The 21,206-nt window shown below is 42.0% G+C and overlaps 2 protein-coding genes across 2 annotated transcripts; one reads left to right on the plus strand and one right to left on the minus strand.

Moving 5' to 3' along the window:
• Nucleotides 1-81: 81 nt before the first annotated feature.
• On the plus strand, nt 82-5,014 carry LOC102569653 (toll-like receptor 2). The gene has a single exon (XM_006274445.3). It carries the CDS (start codon nt 82-84, stop codon nt 2,707-2,709), a length of 2,628 nt encoding a protein of 875 aa, XP_006274507.1. The 3' UTR covers nt 2,710-5,014.
• Nucleotides 5,015-15,095: 10,081 nt separating this feature from the next.
• Nucleotides 15,096-19,133, minus strand: GPR75 (G protein-coupled receptor 75). The gene has a single exon (XM_019500706.2). The coding sequence runs from the start codon at nt 19,025-19,027 to the stop codon at nt 17,420-17,422; it is 1,608 nt and encodes a 535-aa protein (XP_019356251.2). The 5' UTR covers nt 19,028-19,133; the 3' UTR covers nt 15,096-17,419.
• Nucleotides 19,134-21,206: the final 2,073 nt, after the last annotated feature.

Raw genomic sequence — 21,206 nt, forward strand, 5'->3', positions numbered from 1 at the left:
AAATTGCTTTAAGGTTATTAGTCTATAGCTAATGTAGGGAGGATTATACTGATGGTTTCTACATTTTTTTTTCTGTGTAGGATGGGTATCCTCATTCTTCGTTTCTACCTCATTGCTTTTTTATTTAATGGAGCAGATGGATTCCAAACTCAAAGAACATCTCATATGTATGGCTTCAAATTTTCTAACTACTCTTACTTAAACCTTTCATCTATACATGAGGCACAAGCTCCAAAAACTTCAAGAGTCCTCAATTTCTCACATAATGTTATTGAAAAAATAACCAGAAGAGACTTTGAAGGGTTTGTTGCTCTGGAAGTTTTAGATCTTTCCTACAATCAGATTCAGGACATTGAACCTGGTGCCTTTGAGAACCTACTCGGCCTTGTTTCTGTAAATCTTTCATTTAATGACCACTTGCACAGAATTCCTTATCTTGCACCTCATTTAACGTTCTTACAAACAGGTGAAACTTCTGGGATTCCACAACATAATATATATTTTGAAAGGTCATCAGAAGCTGCTTTGGAGTCTTTTGTATCAGCAGAAAAGCAGCGATATCCTGAAGATTCACATGGCCTGGTAAATGGTCATTCCAAGGTTAGTCGAACTGTATGGGACCTTCAGGGAGTAGATGAAAACAGAACGGTGTTTCCCTCATCTACATTAAGGCACAAGATCTGTGGCAAGCCAATAAATGGAGTGCTTGATCTGTCAAAAAGTAATCTGTCTGAGGAAGAACTGACAGAAAAAATGGATGCCAGTCATTGCAAAGATCACCTGGACAGTGTTGTAGAACTGAATATAAGTCACAATAATCTGGAAATTGATCTCTTATCACTATTTATCCTCCTTCTTCCAATGGAAAATGCACAGTCGATTGATGCTAGTTACAACAAAATAACAATCAGCAATATAGAGCTTGGAAAAATTTGTGACTTTCCAATCCGCAGGCTTCTGTTTGTAAATATCAGTAACAATCCCCTAAACAGTTTAGATACAGTGTGTCTGCCTTCAACTATTAAAATAATTGATTTATCATACACAAATATAAATCATATACCCAAAAATTTTCATAAAAAATTATTTAACTTGGAAAGAATATATGTTCAAGGAAATCAGTTCATCTATACTGTGAATTCAGACAACTCTGGGAAAAATGTAAGCAAGTCCCAGCCTGGAACTGTACGTATAGCTGCACTCTCGTTGGTTAATACCAGAGAAGGTACACCTATTGAAAGCCTGCCAGAAAAAGTAAAGTACTTGAAAATGTCTAACTGTTCTATTGTGGAACTCCCCGAATGGTTTGCTCATAAAATGAAAAAACTGCTATTTTTAGACCTTAGCAATAACCCCATCTCTAAACTCCCTGACTTACCAAGCTCTCTGCAGCATCTGGACTTAAGCAACAGTGACATTAAAATAATACCACCTAGTTTTAAATCTCTATCCAATTTAACAGTGTTTAAAATTCAAAGCAATAAAATTACAGACTTCTCTCCTGCATATTTTCTGTTAACTTTGACAGAATATGATGTTAGTAAAAATAAGCTAAAGGTGCTAAATTTAAATGAAAACCTGAGGAAAGCTGAATTTCTCAACATTTCTGGAAATGTAATAACCCAAATAGATACCACCAGCCCACTTTCTGCACTCACTAATCTAGATGGCAGTCACAATTTAATTTCAGAGCTCCCAGATCACTTTGCAGAATTTCTTCCAGTACTGAAATATTTTAACTTATCAGGAAATAAGATCTCATTTCTACAGCCTGGATCTCTCCCAGAATCCTTGGTTGAATTAGACATTAGCAACAATGCCATTACTACAATAGTGGAAGAGACTTTTGGCCATTTGACAAAACTAAATGTTTTAACTGTTCAAGGAAAGCATTTTTTCTGTAACTGTGACTTGTACTGGTTTGTGAATACATATATCCATAGCCCACAGTTGCTGATAAATGGAAGAGAAAGTCTTAGATGCAGCTTTCCACCAGATAAAAGGGGTGCATTGGTTGAGAAAAGCAATCTAACGCTTGTGCATTGTTCCTTTGGCATTCAAATGGCTATTACGGCTTGTGCAGCCATATTGATCATGTCAGTAATAACAAGCTTATGCTGGCATTTTGATGGACCCTGGTACATAAGGATGGGCTGGTACTGGTGCATGGCAAAACGGAGGCAATATGAGAAGAGGCCCGAAAACAAGGCCTATGATGCTTTCATTTCATACAGTGAAAATGATGCAAGTTGGACTAAAGAGAATTTGTTGGAAAAACTGGAAACAAAGGGGTTTAAAATATGTTACCATGAAAGAGATTTCAAACCCGGGCATCCAGTTCTTGGGAACATTTTTTATTGTATAGAGAACAGCCATAAAGTCCTGTTTGTTCTCTCTCCCAGCTTTGTAAACAGCTGCTGGTGTCAGTATGAGCTGTATTTTGCCGAACACCGGGTTCTGAATGAAAATCAAGATTCCCTCATTATGGTTGTGTTGGAAGACCTCCCACCCAACAGTGTGCCACAGAAATTCAGCAAACTCAGAAAACTCTTGAAAAGGAAAACCTACTTAAAATGGAGCCCTGAAGAACAGAAACAAAAAATATTCTGGCACCAGCTAACAGCTGTCCTGAAAACATCCAATGACCCAATTGTATTGAAAGCCGAAAATGGACTGAATCAAGATACATATGAGATGGAATGCCACTAGAACAGGGGTTTGGTGAGCAGGATGCAGCCCACCAAATGAATTCATTTAAGCTGTGAAGCTTAGATATCAGTGACTGGCCAATATGCGTGTTAGCAGCAACAGCAGGAAGAAGCAGTGGCAGTGGCTGGATTGGAAGCACCAGCCCAGCTCAGACTGAGCTACATTATTGCAGCCCATCTCTTCAGAAAGGTTGCTGACCCCTGGAGTAGAAGAATACATTAAGCTTGTAATCGGAAATTATGCGGCCAAATAAAAGCATATTGCAATGTTTTTAATTTCTGCAAAGCCTATTGTTTTGAAATTTGGAAGTAGCTCTACAAATTGATTAATCCAATGAGAGGTTAATTATTAAAATACATTCTCCCATGTGTCTTCCTTCTTTCTTAAAAAGAAGCTATCATCCAGCCAAATTTGAACATTTATAAGATAAAGTCATCACTTTTTTAGGTTTGATTTTATTTTTCTATAGCAGTTTTAAATTTCTTTATGGTTTCATGAAGTGTAGCAGACTTTGCTTTAACCAAAGAGAAGCTCAGGTCGTATTACATAACCTAAATATCTTCTTGGACCATAGAAAAAGGTAACCTTCTTCAAAGGCACAGATGCAGCTAACATACTGAGATCCAACATTGCTGGAATTGTGGTGAACCATGAGATAGAAGACTAGGGCTTCAGAGCACAAGTTCCTCAGACTGACAAATGTTTTGCTGTCCAGGAAACCCACACACTGTCAGTCACTAATATATCTTGAAATGTCCTCAAACTTCTTTTATAGACAAAAAAAATCACAGTAAATAATAATACAGAGTATTTAAATAGCACTTTTCACCTATGGTTCATGAAATCCTATATAATGAGGAAGAGAAAAAAAATCTAGTCATACACACAATCTGAAATTGTGTTCCAAGCTATTTCAAGTCCATACTGAGAGACCTTATCCAGTAACTAAAGTACTGGCAGTAGAACAAATTGCAGACAGTACAATGAGGGGTACTACCAAACAGAACACAGACTCATAGATTCAATTGTTAGGGGCTGGAAGGGACCTCACAAGATCATCAGGTCCAGCCCCCCTGCACTAGGCAGGAAGGACAACTGGGGTCAAGTGACTGTCCAGTCTCCTCTTCAAGATTTCCAGGGTAGGCGATTGCACCACCTGTGGACGGAAGCTTATTCCATAGTCTGGACACCCTGACTGTGAAGAAGTTTTTCATAGTGTTAAGCCTGAAACAGTCTTCCAGGAGTTTGTGGCCATTACTCCTGGTTTTCCCCAATGGTGCCCTGGTGAACAGTTGTTCACCAAGCCCTTGATGTATTCCCCTGATATAACAGTAAGCTGCTACCAAGTCTGTAGTATTGCAGTGACTATAATTGGTTTGATTGCTTATCTTGTTATTGACTATAATTGCTTTGACTGTTTATTTTGTTATTTATCTTTTTATATAAGGAAAAGATTTAACGATTAAGATAAAGTTAATCTTGTTATGATTTACTTTTTACTATAATTTGATCAGTCATTATTAGTGCTTGGAATTAGCCATCTATTTTAAATTTCCTATTGCTTACCATAAATGTATTTGACCTATTGGTCTCATGAATTTAGAACTTAAATTTAGTATAAGGGAAATGCTTGTGTAAGGGTTTGCGGTATGTCTGGCGTATGTGGAAAGAGGTAACGAAAGAACGAACGATGCACATATGTGATAGCGTGGAGGAAGACAGTCCTTTTGCAGCAAGTGAAAATACCCTTCTGTGGTTTAATGCTTAAGGTCTGCAGCCATGTCGAGTCAGCAGCGAAGGATTACCAAACACTAAATCATGCTCCATCCTGATGACTGAAGACTACAAGTGACAGCCCCTGAAGATTGCAAATCACAAAACCAGAAGATCATAATCTACCAATCCCAGCCTGCCAACAGGACAAGAAGGATGGCCGTCGCGTCTGACTCCGCAGAATCCGTAGGCTTGTATGGACAGCTGTTACTATAAAGAATGAACACAAAGATAAGGTTTTGGGTCTCTTCCACCTGCAAGAAGGAGTTTTGGGTGCGTCCAACAAGACCTGACTCCAACTCTGTTGGTCAGCCTGGCCGGCCACCAGACTGACTTTGAGCAACTTTAAAAACTTGGTAACACCTTAACCTTTGCAGGACTGTCTAATTATTTGTGTGTGTTTGTTTGTTTCTTTGTATGAATGAATATGCATGGGAATGAGTGAAGCAAATAACCTTACTGTTCTTTATTCTTTTCATGTTGCATGTTTTATGTTCCGATAAATGCGGCGTTGTGCCTTATCCCCTGATAAGGTTCTGTCTTGTTTTTAATTCACACTGTATGCACAACATTTAATTGGTGGAGAATGCAAAAGGGGGATGGCAGATCCCGTGGTTATTGATGTCTGTTATTGTTAGTAATATTGTGGTCATCAATGTTTGTCTGTTGATGTTTGGGGTGCACACCCCTCAGCCGTAAATGCCCAAGGAATAAGAGAAAAATGTTAGGCTTTTTCTCTGATACTGGTAGAGGTAAAAAGCTTGAGACAGCTGAAACCTTAGAGGTGAAACCTTGACGCAGCTGAGAGTTGGCGGGCTTAAAGGTAAAAAGCTTTGAGTGACAGAGTCAAAGGAGCATAGAGGTAAAGGTAAAAAGCTTTAAATGACCGAGGGTCAAAGAAGTTTAAAGGTATCAAGCTTGGCACAGTCGAGGACTGAAGAGTTTAGAGGTGAAAGGTTTGAAGTGACCAAAGGTCAAGAAAGCCTAAAGGTGACAAACTCCGTGTGGCTGAGAGCCGGTGGGTTTCAAACAGCTTGGCGCTGTCTATGGTATATTGGCATACCCCATTGTCCACACTAAGACGTACAGAGTTTGGTTGCAACATACATTTCAAACAAATAAAACCTTTTGAGTGGTGTTCGCACATGCTGGTGGATATAGCTTCATATCTACCCCCATTTTTATTTACCCCAATGTCTATTTACTCAGGGGAGTAATATAGTTCCATTAATTCGTGCTCCTAATACAAAAATAAGAAACACTAAATTCTTTTTTGCTTTTACTATAGCTTCAATTTGAAGTGATAAAGCCATAGTATCAGAATCATATTTGAATTCTATTAATTTGTTATAAGGCCATAACCATGCTGGTTGCTTGGTAGTACTGCAAATCAAATGTCTTAATTCCACAGGTATATGCCAATTTGCTCCTTGTTAATTAGACTGCGAACTATACCCAGAGACCATAACTGTGTTTGTACACACGTTAAAGCAACAGATACATTTTCCTCAAAATGTATTAAAGTATCAGCCAATACCCGAGTATCAGTTCTGTGTTCCCTTTCCATTGTTTTCACTGTCAGCCAATGACATCTGGAATAACGTGATTAGAGCTAAACTTTCATCAATACGACCACCTGAGTGAAACAGTGTGCTTCCAAAAGCATTTAATTTATTCATTAGTACTTCCTGATTCCAATGAAATTTGAAAGGCCCATTCCAGTGCTGGCTGCACCCAACACTGTGTCCCATGATGGTTTAGCTCTACAATTTTGATTGATTTTTCCAGCGCTATCTGCCCATTTATTCCATCCCTGTGTGGATAAACTTTTACTTTGCTTGATTTTCATGAGCAGCCTTTTCTTTGAACCATAGAGCATATTATGGGTTCATATTTTTGCTACCACCAAGATTGTGTGCGATATTCCCCATAGAACCTGTGCGTCATTTTAGATGGGGTATGTACCATTAATAGGTTTCTTTCCCAGGTACTTGCCAATTTATAGTTGATAAATCTGGTAATAACTTAAATTACAAAAGGCAGACCTACCTTTCAGTCTGTTGCAGCTGCCCAAATGGCAGTACACCATTGTTGAGCAAAATTTAATTTTGTTTTTAACCATCATTCTCACCATCTCCATATATTCCTGTTTTCTTTTTTAAAAAAATGGTTAATGAGATTTTTTATACAACCTGGTATGTTAACATTATATATATTACATGCAAATGCTAATGAGATTTTTCTGGAAAATAACAAAAATAAAACATAAATTACCACAGTTATAAAGAATACACATATTACCATAGTGCCTTTAACCTGGAATTTCTATATAAACTGTTACTTTTTACTTTAAGGAGCAGGACAGTCTTCCTGACCAGAAGTGTCCTGGTCTGGGATCCACAGATGAGTTTAATTTTTAGATGGTGTATTTCCCAATAATTTTTATTACACCTCTATGATATTTATATGCATTTAAACTTTTAGTAACTAAATAAATTAAACAACAAAATGAACAACACAAGACAGACAAGACAATCTTCGTTGTTGTAGAAAAACCATGGCTTATGTGAAGAAAATGCTGTTGATGGTACCGAGGCCTCGTAGTTTATCAGTCACCTTTGTTACTAGGTTGATTACATCATGGTTTCTGCAAATCATGCCAAGGAAAATTGCTTGCAGTAAAATATTATTTATATTTGTAAATTTACACTGCTGACATGCAGTGGCAACGCACATGTTATTGTAATTCTGGGGGGGCACATATATATACACACACATATACATTTACATATTAAATGAGGATAAAACAATACTGTTGGTTTTTTAATATACATTTAAAATTACACTAGCACTTCTGTGCCACGAAAATAACCAAAAAAACTTATATTAGTCAAATTTAATACTAAAAATGATTTTACCTCTTTTGCTATAGCTGCTGGAATTTTTGAGTATTTTGCTACACCAGGAGTTGTAACAGTCCCATCAGGCTTAATTTGAAACGACACTGATAATGGATGTGTGAGTTGCACCACCTGATTGTAGGGCCAAGATACAGAAAAATCATACTCGGTATCAGTGATCAGCAGGGAACCTGGTTTTCTGTTTAAAAATCCAACATTGTCTGATTTTAAAAATCCAGTCTGCATTTTTCCACAATTAAAATGAAATGCCACTAATATATATAGGTATCAGCTGAACACAGGCAATGCACCAGGGGGGGCGCCACATGCCCCCTCAGATTTCTGCACCCACAGCAAGGTGCAGGGCTGCAACCTGGCCAGACCAGCTCTGGACAGGAACTGCCTCTGTGGCCCAGCAGGTGGGACCCAGCACAGGAAGGAGCACTGTGTCACCATGGCTACCAAGGTAAAGTGTGGTGGCATTGAGGGCAGGGGACACCTCACCTTGATGGCCATAGTGGCACAGCACTTCCATGCTGGGTCCCATCTGCTGTGCCACAGAGGCATCTCCTGCCTGAGCTGGTTTGACTAGACTGCAGCCCCATGCCCCACTGTGGGTGCAGAAATCTGGGGGCACGTGCCCCCCACCCCCCAGACATCTCCTGTGCCCCTCCTTGCCCCTATAGACTTACCTGGAGGGAACTGCAGGAGCTGTTCTCCACCACACTGCCTGGCTACCATGTGTATGTGTGCGTGTGCACATGCATGCGGCATCCCCTGCCCCTGTGTCCTGGTCCACCCAGCTCCAAGCAGCCATTACAGGCTGGAACTCCCCAAATGCCACTTTGATCTCCTTCCCCTGCCCAAGCTGCTGCTTTGTTCTGCTCCAAGCCCTGTGCTCCATGCCTGATATGGGGTGTTTGGCCTGCTGCTTCCTGGCTTATTTGCTACTGTGCTGCCTATCCCCTCCCTGATCTGCCACATGCCACACACACAGGCTGCCAATGCTGCTCTGCCATCCCTGGTCTGAAACGTTAAGTAAATCGCTTTGTGGAAGAAAAGTCTTTGTTTTGGTATGAGAAACAATTATTTTGTAATAGGAAGAAAAGGAGCTAGGCACAAAACTTCACCTCATCCACATAAATATGTATAAATTAGCTTATTCTGTTTTTATAAGTTATTTTTATTTGTATTGTAAGCTGCCTTGAACCATTTTTGAGAGCAGTGACATGTAAATCTAATACATAAATAAAACCTGGTAGGAAGAGAGTTTATTGTAATCAGGAACTAAAAAAAATTATTTTTAAAAAAGCTAATAACAGTTTGGCTATGCTTAAATGCAATTTCTGTGAAATCCTAAGGAATAAAAAATAGGGCATGACATAATTCCAATTTAAAAAATGGTAACTATATCAGTTTTTAAGGGGCTTGAAAGTTTTCAAGGGGCTTGGAGTTGCTGTAGACAGATTTAAAAAATGTCAGGTCAGTGTGTAGTGGTGACCAAAAAAGCCAATAAAATGTTGAGCATCATTAAGAAGGGAATTGAAAACAAAATGGAGAACATCATGCATTATTCAAATCCATGGTGCACTTATATCTTGACTGCTGTGTGCAGATCTGTTCCCCGTAGCACACAAAGGATGTAGAATTAGAAAAGGTACAGCCAAGATGATCAGAGGCATGAAGCAGTTGCCATACCAAGAAACACTAAAAAGGCTAGGAATCTTCAGTTTAGGAGAAAGTAAAAAGGTTAGGACAGTTCAGTCTGGAAAAAAGAAGGCTAAGAAAAACATAATATAGGTCCATAAAGTCATGAGGGATGTGGACCAAGTAAACAGGAATTATTGTTCACCAAGTCACAAAACATTAGAACTAGGGGGCACCCACTGAAATGAGTAGGTCTCAGGTTTAAAATTAACAAGAGAAAGTATTTTTTATGCAATGTGTAGTTAACTTGTAGAATTCAGTGCCATAGGAGGTGGCAGAGGTTCAAATAGTGACTAGATAAATTCATGAATGATAGACCTATAAATAGCTATTGAACAGATCAGTTGGAGATGTTTCCTTTGGCATCTCTAAATCTAAAATGGTGGAGAGAATACTGAAAAAGGGATAGATCGCTCTAGAATATCCAGTTCAACGCTTTTCCTCTATAGCAGGGGTCGGCAACATTTTTGGGCAGAGTGCCAAAAACACCTGCAACCTCGATTTGTAAGATGTTGGTATGGCAGGGGCAGACAAAGGAGGAGCTGCAAAGGGGCCGATCCTTGTTGTGGCAGTGCAACCCCGGCCCCTTCTCTGCTGTCTGCCCCAAGGTGTGTGCGCCAAGCAAAATGCCTTCACATGCCACACTCTGGCACCTGTGCCAGGAGTTGACTACCCCTGCTCTATAGTATCCACTTCTGCCACAGTTGGAGACAAGACTACTTGCTGTGCCGTGGGAACCATGGTCTTATGCCTACAAGCAAAACACTCTAAGCCTCCCTTATTTAGGGAAGCCACTAAAGACATGGCAACTGTCCCTCTAGGGACAGGCCTATTCAATGTGCCAAAGGGATCATGGGTCTCGGCCCACCAAACTATAAACCCTCCCTTAAAAAGGGAGGATCCTGGGTTATGTGGACTACCAATGTGACCCAGTATGGCACTTCTTACATTCTTATTACCATATGCACATTTCAGCCTCTGGGAATGATCCAAAATCCAATACTTGTATAGTGTTTCCAAAAATTTAATCCACAACTGAGGATTTCAGCCAAATGTTCTTTGGCCAAGAGGACTAAGTAACTTATTTTCACTTTCACTTGCTAGTAAAGTTACAGCTAAATAACTCAGCTTTAATCAAAATCTATTTGATTAATCAGAAACATTCTTGAATTCAGTTTTTACTGAAACAAGGCTTCCAGGTATCACATCTTTGTTTCCTCAACTTCCTACCTTAGCCCTTTTTGTTTACACACACCTCATTTGTGCTGTTTCAACCCCACATTCTCTCTGTCCAAGAAAGCAAGCTAAAACAGTGAAGTCATAGCAAATAACTAAGTGGACACCAGTACTATAACTACTTTCCTTCCTGTTGCTATAGTTACTTTCCTAATGGAGTCTGTATGTCATTGTACTTGAACTACTGGGCTATGTATTGGCTCAAGATTTGAATTTTAGGTTTGCTTTTCAGTTGATTGCTACCAAGCTACAGTGTTAAATCAAACCTTCTATATTACAACAACTGATGCTCAGTTTTGCAGCTCTAACTGCAGCTTTGCAGGAACCTGTGGATTTTGTCATAGTGTCTCTTTCTCCACTTTTGCAAAAAAAAATCCACCTGAACACAAAGAAACACCAGTCAGTGTTACAGATCCAGGACCTTATTATGTATAAAAGACACAAGGTGCCCTCTCAAGCTAAACTGTACTGAGTAGTTGGCTCTTATCATCTACATACCAACCACTACGAAAGAGATACAAACATACAGCTATACTACCCAAACCCATTCACTTGGCATGTCTGTGTATTAATTTAACTCCTAGCTTAATAACATGATCAAAGCAAGTCACAATCTAATGATATGATTTATAAAACATAAAACAATTTATACTGATTGACTTGAAACAGCAACAATCTTATTACCATATGCACGTTTCAACCACTGGAAATGATCCAAAAATCTAATATTTATTATAGCAGCATCCAAAAATGTAATCCACAACTAAGGATTTAATTTAACTCATTATTTAATAACATGATGTTATTAACATGTTATCATGTTATTAAGTTATGAGTTAAATTAATACACAGACATACACAAGAAATTTAAAGTTTTCTTTGGCTACCTTTTCAGTTGAAATCCCACACATTCTTAGTAGACAGTTATTCCATTGGAAGAAGAAAATCATGGATGCACTCAACTGAAGGGTTCTGTCCTATGAATTATAGAGTGCCCATTCATAGCAATCCCTGACATACTCATGTGAACAAGTACAGGTCAACTGCTAATGACAGCAGCTACCAGTGACCAGTTGTCCATTTCTGTGATGGTCGATAAGTCACATCGGTGCTCAAAACCTCAACTTCACTATCTGTAAAATGAAGACAATTAACTTTCCTTCCTTTGTACAGTACTTTGGGTTCCACAAATGGAAAACCTCAAGGACCAAACACTGTAATAATTGTTAGAATGATATGAAAAGTTAAAAAATTTCAGTGGGTGTAGAGGAGAATCAGTACTGCAGAAATGAGCCCTATTGCACATATAAAAAAAAATAAGCAGCACTTATGAACCCACTTATACATAGTACAAACTATGTGTATTAGTCCAAAGCCAGAAGGCTCATGATTTATCATGTAGTTTATTGGACTGGGCCCCAGCACAGTCAACAGCATTTCAAGACATGGGGACCCCACAGCTCAGTGCTGTTCAGTATGTGTGTGTACTCCAGATACCCCTCACAAAGGAGCCATGTGCTAACCATGTGGTAATTTGCCACCCCCACCCCCCATCTCATGACTGGTATCAAGTCCTGGGATGCTCCAAAAATTTATATGCAGATGTGGCACAGGGCAACCGGGTCTGGCCACACCTTATGGAGGGTGGGGTCACACTAATCATATGCAACAAGCTGAGAGAGGAGACTACAGAGGGGTTCTAGGTGAAATGTATGGGGCACATTTTGTGATGTTTGCCAGACACTTAAGGCTGGTGAAGAAACAAGAATAACTGGAAATGGGAAAGAAAGGCACAGCTCAGCTCAGCTGCGGGAGTGAAATACAGGAAACCCTCTCTCGCTATTCACAGGTTTGGTATTCGCCGTTTCAAATATTCGTGAATGCTGGACCTGCATCTTAAATACACTTACAGGAGCTCCTCAGGAGCTCCATGCTTACCGCTGCTGGGTTCCTGCCATCGCCACCGTGCTCCCCTCTCCCCCCAGCTACCAGTGGCACTGTGTTCATGACATTCATGAACACAGTGCCACATTCACAGATTTCGCCATTTGCAGGGATCTCAAGAATGTATCCTCTGCGAATGGCGAGGGTCACCTGTAGTCAAAATGTACTCAACATAGTGGCTCAATATGACTTGAAAAAAGGTAGGTGCCAAGGGCGACTACACGCAATAGACTCTACCATACATCTAATTAGATGGGCTGTACTAACCTAGCCTTGTGGTAGGTTCCTATCAGCATATCAAATGTAGCATTTTGGGCACCAGGAGGGTGTCAAGGCAAGCTCTGGGCCACCTGGTGCCGGCCTGGTATTGCAGTACTTCCAGGTCCCGTGCTGTTAGGCCCCAGCTCAAGTCTGGGTTCATGCCCGGTATGCAAAGGCCAATAAAGATACCAGGGGTGAAAGTATAAAGAAGATTTATTGCTAGCAATAAAAGGTGCAAGCGGAATAATTTCACAGAACAAGCACCCTAGATTTCAAATTCTAAGCCCCTTTTATACAGGAGTTTTTAAACCTTCATAAGCATCCTTGTTTGCTAATTAGCTATAAAGGAGTGACGCAAGGAGTTCTTTACTGAGCATGTCTCTATACCTGTGTTTTAGCTATGTATCTCATTAACATACATGCATGTTTCATTAGCATATCTTTTGCCCACCTAGGGGTGTGATTTTTAGTATTTTAATGAGCTCTTTGGCCTAGTACTCTGATTCTGCTTTTGTTTTCAAGCCCCCTTTATCTAAGACTGTCTCCTCCTTATCATTGCAGATGGGCATTTGTCACACAACATTCACTTTTGCTTAGGCTTTGCATAGTAGTTTCTAGGTCAAACCTCACAGTGCCAGTTCCCTGCAAAGGGAACACACACCTATTTTTTTGTTTTTGGGGTTTTTTTTCAGGAACGCACACTCATGCACATTCAGCGTTAGCTGTATTTAATTGACTCCATAGTTGGTTTTCATTACTGAGCTAATGCTGCTTTTGGCATTAGTTAATGATAGACAATGTATTTAATAAAGTTTCCTTGTATCCAAATATAAGGCAAGGGGCTTTTCCCCTTATGCTGATTGGAGAAAAAAAACCTTGTCTTGTATTTTGGTAAATGTATCTAAAAAATTATTAGAAACCTCAGCTTTCATACCGTTAAAGGCAATAAAAAAGTCTTTATGACAACTCCATTAATGACCCCAGCAGGGGAAGAAATCAACCTCATCACTAGAAATCAACAAATGTACTGTAAAAACTGTTAACGTATCTTTTAAACAAAAAATATGTTCATGTAAACAAGCACAGGTCAACTGCTGATGACACCAGGTACCAGTGACCAATTCTCACATAACCTGCTTTGTGCTCCATCTCTTTCTAGTAGCCAAGGTATTTATAGGGACTTACTTAATCCAGTTTCATGGTTTTTGCAGAAATTGCAAAGTCTGGGATTGTCCACCAAATCAACCAAAAAACCCCACAAAAAACAAAAACTTAATTAAAATAAAATGCTGCTAGTGGGAGCTAGCAGTTCTCACTACTAGCAGAAGGTGCCGGCTGGTGGGGCGGCATGAAGGGCAGCAGACAAGATAGCTGCCCCCTCATCCCTCCTCCCCCTGCCAGGGCCTTTCTACCAAGCAGCACCAAGCAGCAGAGTGGCACGAAGGATGGAGCTTCCACCACCTCTCTGGGTAACCTGTTCCAGTGTTTTACTACCCTTCCAGTGAGAAAATGTTTCTTAATATCTAACCTAAACTCCCCTTGCTGTAACTTGAGACCATTGCTCCTTTGTCCTGTCATCTGCCACCACTGAGAACAGTCTAGCGCCATCCTCTTTGGAACCACCTTTCAGGTGTATTAAATGCATTAAAGCATTTATCTGTAAAATCATATAATTTAATATAGCAAGCCAGATGATGTATGTATAATTTTCACTAGAATGTTTAAAATATATTTTTTCTTCATGGTAAATATAAAAAATCATTCTTAACTGTGTCTCAGTATGGTATGCAAAGTACACTGCATGAAAAGCTGAAAACAGATAAGAACTGATTATTAGTCACTCATAGATAATTAGTTACGTGCTGCCTTCTGCCTGACTTCAAATTAACGTGGCTAACTGTCTCAATCCCCTTGGAACGATATATTAACCAGATTTGACTGTATTGTCTGTTCCTTCAAGATGTGCAGGCTTATTAGTCTACTTTCATTTCAACTTATCTTTATACAAGTTTCCCATCTATCCCATCAATATTCACACATTGTTTCCTGTTTCAATTAGATTTCAGCTTCTTTGAGGTAGCAACCATGCTCTATTCTCTGTTGGTACTGTGCCCACATAAAAGGATTCCAATCTGACAGGGTCAAAATAAGTGATTTTTATCCCAGGTTCCCTGATATTCAGTGAAATACAGGTAGACTCTATGTCTCAGAATACAATCTATATTTATTTGCCCATACCAACCCACACCACTCTTTGAAGAGCTATGTTGTTTAATATTATGGGCGACTCAAGTCAGACAGTGTTTTTCTTGCAATTAAGAAAAGAGGTATTATCCTTTTATAGACAGTTCTGCAAACACTTTAAATAGTTCTTTGGCAGGAAGACTGAGAATTTTCATCAACAGTGAATTTAAAGAAAAAATACTCAAAAAAAAAAAAAGAGAAAGATTCAGGAGACTTTTGTCTCTTTGGAAAATCTCTCTAGAAGGCAGTAAAGCACCCTACTATGAGAAGGCTAAATCACGTGCACGTGACTCAGCACACAGATATTCAATACAAACAACCTTTATGGCTAAGACAGATAAGATTTAATATTTGGTCACTTTATGAAGCTTATGAATTCAACAAATGCACAGTTTGAGAAACACAAAAGGACTTTACAAACTTTACAGATTTAAAAGAAACCTACCATAAGTTTTTGCACACTTAAAATTCCCACCGACTTCCTTGATACTGCAAAAGAGATCTGCATGTTAAGTCTAGATAAGACCCATTCTTGCAGTCATTCCTTAGAACCAGTCCTCCATGATATGCCCCATCCAAACCATTTTCTACAATCAGTGTTTAGTCTGAGTTAAGAGACCCATGCTGAGTTAAAAGACCCATGATCAAGCCCATAGCACCATTCTTTTCCCCAAATTATGGATCTTTGTGTTAAAGAGCAACCCAAGACAAAAAAAACCCAACAAGAGTCGTTAACCTTTGAGTTATCTTTTATAGTCACTTTAGCGATAACCATGTGATTCTATCACAGAAAAATATATCTAGGCAGAAAGAAAAGACTCTCTGAAATTATCTCAACTTTACATCTGTGTTAGAAACTTGAGTTCGCATAATGTTATGCCTTTTGTAAATTATTCAAAATTAAAGAAAATGTAAACTAAACTAAATGTAAACTAAAAAAAACCCAAACCTGTTAATGCAACATTTTTTCAACAGGAACACTGTAAAATAGTTTAGTTTCTAAAAATAAAAAACTACAACTGTAATAATTTACATTACAATGATCTGAATATCTTCCTGTTCTAATATAACACATTGTTTGTAAGGAACCCACCAATATATTTCTGTGAATTGAATACTATATACCAACATTTTCCAAATGGATTCCTTAAAGGAGGCATCTCAACCCCTATTTAGGCACCAAAGTAAGTGGCTTGATTATTTTGGAGGTACCGAGCTCCTGTTGAAGTAAACCGTCATTCAAAACAATGGGCAGTTTTCAAAATCAGGCCACTTAAGTGAAATTCTTAAACTGCCAAATTCTTAAGCTGACAAAAAATCATTTTGATAAATGTTAAACAACAAAACTAATGATCAGAATTATAAAAATATGTCACTTCTATTATATGCTCCTTGTGTAGGTCTACAGATAAAGTGTAGTAGACAAAAAATATTTACCTTGATATCAGTTTATCATTAGAATGATTGTAAATGTTTTAGTATATAAGATCATTTGAAAAAAAGAGCAGTAGTAATATTGTTGCTTGGTCATTTTATATTGTAGGCATTAATAAGGAATATCTGCATTCGATGACACAAAAATGTCAGATTCAAATCCCCCACATTTGCATATTTATAGTCACAGACAAAAAAACACTGTTCCTCGTGTATTAGTTTGTACATTGGAACATTACAGAAGGAACTGTGCTAGCAAGAAGTGCCAGCATAACAATACTTCCTAAATTGTTTGTACTTTCAAATAACACCTATCAGTAGGCATCACAGCAATTCCTTTGAGTAGCTAAAAAACACTTCTTAAAATATCCATTTCATGGTATATGATTATGTCACTGCCTACAATAAAGGTGCAACAGAAATCAAGTGTTACATATGTAAATTTTAATAAGTCCTTCTTATCATATAAGAAAGAAAATGGCTTCTTGCAAGTATTTTTCCTAACAGGTAGTGATATACCATTATTTTTATAACTACCTAATTTTGTTTGAGACAACTCAAGGTGGAATCATTGTCTTACTGAAGTCAATGAAAATTCTGCCACTGACTTAAATAGTCATGATTTCACTCAGATACCATATGCCAGCCTTTAGTAGGATTGGCACCTGCTAAAAGAAAACATTATTTCTTGTTTCAACCCCTGCAAAGGGAAATGCCTTTAATTTAGGTCCCTCTAGAACAGATCTCAAGTCCCCACCCAATTCCATGCAAACTGTTTTCTGCATTCTTGAAAATACAGTAAAATATGTAATTTAGCGAACCATAATGCTGGCAAAATTTCAAGCTATTTTCTTAGATGTTTTCCCACATGATGTACTTAATCACTTATTTCCAATGCCCTGCAGGGTTCAGCATAAGATTTAGTAACAAAAATATCCTACTATAACAATTCCAAGGTACAAATCTAAAAGGCGCCTTTTTGTTTTTTTATTGACAAGCCCTACGCTTTCAAGAAAATATCAAGGAAACGGTTAGTTCAAGTGCAAATCACTGAATATTAACACTAATCGTAATTTTTAATTGGCCGCTGTCTAGAAAAATCAGATTCAATACTGTAATTTTGTATGGAGAGTAATCATTCATAAACCGAACAAGGGGAGACAGAAAACCAAACGAAGTTTGGACAAGCTTTTCTGGCACCATACTCCAAGTCAAACTGAAGGGACTGGGATCTGCTTAGCCGAAGCGCTGTCGTAATCCCGGACCAGGTCGTTAGTGGTATGATAGTGTGTGGCAATATGGGATTTGGCAAACCCAAAAGAAGAGTTTAGAGGCTGTAAGCCATTTGGGGTGCTCACTTCCTGGGAAGGGCTGCTGTTATAGATGCTGTAATAGGGTTCGATACGGGTATTCATTGGGGTGGAGCTGCTCTGAGCATAGTGCTGATGTCCGACAGAAGCCTTGGGGCTCAACACGCTTTCCTTGGAGTGACTCGGACCACAAGCCTGGTCCACAAACCTTTTCTGAGGTTTTGGAGACAACATGTAGGCCGAATTGGTTTCATGATGGGATGACTTGTTCCTGTTAACCTCCAGGCTCCCTTTGCCCATGGCTCGAAGCCTCGTCTTCTGCTTGCAGCAGAAAAAAACAAGGGCTACATACTGCAGGCACCAAAGGACTCTCCTCCTCAGTCCGGCGCTGTTCCGAGAATATATAAAAGGATTTAATCCAGACTTGAAAAAAATAAGGGTAAATCCACACAGCTCAAACTGGTAGAGGAGGAAGCCACTGTTACTGGACACCACATCCTGCACTAAGGAGATGCCCAGGGGCAGGCAGCAGACTAAGACCGACAGGACAATGATCACGCAGGTCACCACGGCTTTGGAGTCTTTGGCAGCCGACAAGTTCATGGCGGTCACCAGCTGGAGCCTGCCGGCTGCGGGGCCTGGCAGCTGGCCGAGGCTCTTGGCGTAGCCGTGGGCCTGGACGTGCTGAAGCTTGTTGTAGCTCTGGTTCCTGTACAGGGCAGGCACGGTGCACTGGACGCCGTCCCCACCTCCGGCAAATGGCTGCGGGCGGGAGACGTCCCCCGCCATGATGGGAGGGCACTTCCTCACCTGGGCGTTCCTCCGCAGGGCCTGGGCTATCATGACGTAGGAGACGGAGACCACGGCCACGCAGCAGATAAAGTCGATGACATACAGGTACAGAATGAGCTTCCCTTCGCCTGCGGCTGGGCGGGACATGGGGAGGCAGAGGCGGGAGCGGCGGGTCCTCCAGGTGGCCAGGGCGGCCAGGGTGAAGCTGGTGGCCCAGAGCAGCAGGGCAAGCAGCAGGGTGCCGGGGAAGGAGGCGGCACGGTCAGGCTGCTTGCCCAGCACCATGCGCAGGCGGTGCAGGGCGATGACGGCTACCGTCTTGAGAGACATGATGACAAAGCCAGAGCTGGTGAGGTGGAAGGTGAAGCAGAAGGCGGGCGGCAGGCGCGGGGCGGCCGAGGCCGAGAAGAGCAGGGCGGCCAGCATGGGCGCGGCGGCGCCGCACACGCACAGGTCGCACAGGGACAGGTTGAGCACCAGCACGTCGAAGCTGGTGCGGAACTTGCGCAGCGCGGGGTCGAAGAAGGACAGGAAGACGATGAGGTTGCCGTACGAGCCCAGGCAGAAGACCACGGCCAGCAGGCAGGCGCACGGCACCAACGTGCCCGCCGGCACCAGCGCGCCCAGCGCCGCCCCCGCTCCCGCCCCGCTGCCGTTGCCCGCCGGCAGCACCGAGCCGTTGGCCGGGGCCGGCCGCGCCGACAGGTTCACGCTCATCGCCCCCGTGCTCCGCCGCAGGCCCCCGCCCCAACGGCCCCGGCTCCGTTAGCCGGCGGCCGCGCCGCGCGGCCAGGGGACAGGTGCGCTCATGGCCGCCTGCAGCCCGCCGCGCCCCGCCCCGCTGCCCCTGCGCTGCCGCCGTCGCCCCCCTCCCCCTCACGAGTCCGCGGCTGCGCACACGGGACCCCGGCCCTAGCCCCGCCCCCCGCGCGCGCCGCAGCGTCCCCCTCTCCGCCCCCTCGCGGGCTAGGCGCCCGGGCGCCTTCCATTCGCCCCGGCCCCGAGGGTCGCGCGCGCGCCCCCCTTCCGCTCGGTGACCCCCCCCCCCTCCTCGGCACAGTTCCCCCTGTAACTCACCCCTCCATAACCCCCCACTAACTCACCCCAGTGCCCACCCCCACTAACCCGCGTCTCAGTGCCCACCCCCACTAACTCACCGCCCCAGTGACTCCCCCACTAACACCCCCAGTGTCCACCTCCAGTAAGTCACCCCCCATAACTCTCCCAGTGACCCACCTCTCAGTGCCCACCCCCTCAGTATCTCACCCCCCCGGCGACACCCCAGTAACTCATCTGTGACCCCCCCAATAACTCACCCCTCAGTGCCCACCTCCAGCGGGGCTCTGGGTGCCTGAAGCTGGGAGCTGTCCTCTGCTGAGCACAAGCCCTATCTTGTTGGGACCCAGTCGGACCCTGCCCCCCACCAGCGGTGGCTTCCTTGTTCCCCTCGGACTTGCCCGCAGAGGAAGGGAGGGTGTTTCATGAAGTCAAATGGAGCGTGGGCTCCCAATAAGGGGGAAAACCCGGCAGGGCGGGAGCCGCCAGTGCAGCCACCCCCTTGGGAGTAAGCAGAGAGCCTGCAGGAGATGCAGAAAGGACCCGGGAGGTAAAGCGAGCTGGCCTGTAGCCGCGCAGGAGTGAGCCATACCCAACCAGGCAGGAAGCCACGGAAAGAAGTAGCGGTGCCACGAGGAAAGAAGATGATAAAAACATAAGCTAGTCTATGTATGGCCCAAAAGCATTATTAAATACTTCTTTGCAGCGTTCAATAAACATGGCTGGTAAGGCTGGCCTTACCCCCAGGGAACTGAGGGCACCAACATGGAAATTGCCACCACCAAGGTGGGAACAAAGCTCAGATGTGACTGCAGGTCACGATTACTCTCTCTCACAAGGAGAGGACATGGAATGACATTAGGAGGCAGATTTAAAACAAGCCAAAGGCTTTTTCCCTGCCTGTAATTAGCTCATGGGACTCGCTGCTCCAAGGAGGTTGGACAGACTGATACTTAACCAGGTTCAAAGAGGATCGGACCAATTTTTAGAGCATGGAACTTGCAGAAGTATGGTACATGGTAGCTATGGGAGCATATTTCAAATTCCTAGGCCTCTAAGTGCTGGCAGTTGTAAAAGGAAAAGGTGCAGGGGAGTATCAATATGCAGAGAACCTCTCTAAACACTTTCCTTTAGCACCTGTGCTTAGGAGCATTAAGTGAGTGTGTGGTACGGCCTTTGGTACCATCACAGGAATGCATCAACTCATAAAGGCGAGTAAGCAGGAGAATCTCAGCACTAGTCAAAGAAAACCACCCTTCTCAATTTTAAACCAGGCTGAGTAAAAATGACGGAGCACAACTGGCCCACTCTCTTTTCCCTTTTATTTCCTCAAATCCTTCCTCAAGGAACTATTTTTCATAATGGAATAGATATTACATCCGTCTTTATACATTTGTCTTTTTGTAAACATTACTCCCCTCTCTCTTTCTCAATTTACAGAGCCCTAGGCACAGGAGTAAGTACCGGGAGCCAGCCATTGCAAAGGCATCGATTTGATTTCTAAGCTGTTAAAAGGCTTCAGGCTTTTACTCCCACGCATGAGATACCTTTCAGTACTTAAAGGTAATGAGTGCAAGGCGGGCACTAATTCTGCTGTAGGTTAGTGATTCAGTCAAACGCGGCTTGTTTGGTGTTGGAGAAGCATTTGCTTGTGCTTGTTCTTTCACTCTTGGCTCAAGTATTGCCTTCCTGTTATCCTTGTCTGGCATATATTTACTTTCCAAGTAAAAATTAAATTTTGATCTGCTTCCCCCTCCATAAGAAGTCACTTGATTCACTGTACCCCCAATAATACACTGAAGTCTATCATTAGTGCCTTTGCTACCCCATACTTAGTATT

Source organism: Alligator mississippiensis, chromosome 1, assembly GCF_030867095.1.
Source record: "Alligator mississippiensis isolate rAllMis1 chromosome 1, rAllMis1, whole genome shotgun sequence".
In the NCBI taxonomy this organism is placed as follows: domain Eukaryota; kingdom Metazoa; phylum Chordata; order Crocodylia; family Alligatoridae; genus Alligator; species Alligator mississippiensis.

Coding starts and splice junctions, on each gene's coding strand:
- LOC102569653 (XM_006274445.3), top strand. CDS start 82: ATGGGTATCCTCATTCTTCGTTTCTACCTCATTGCTTTTTTATTTAAT.
- GPR75 (XM_019500706.2), bottom strand. CDS start 19,027: ATGAGCGTGAACCTGTCGGCGCGGCCGGCCCCGGCCAACGGCTCGGTG.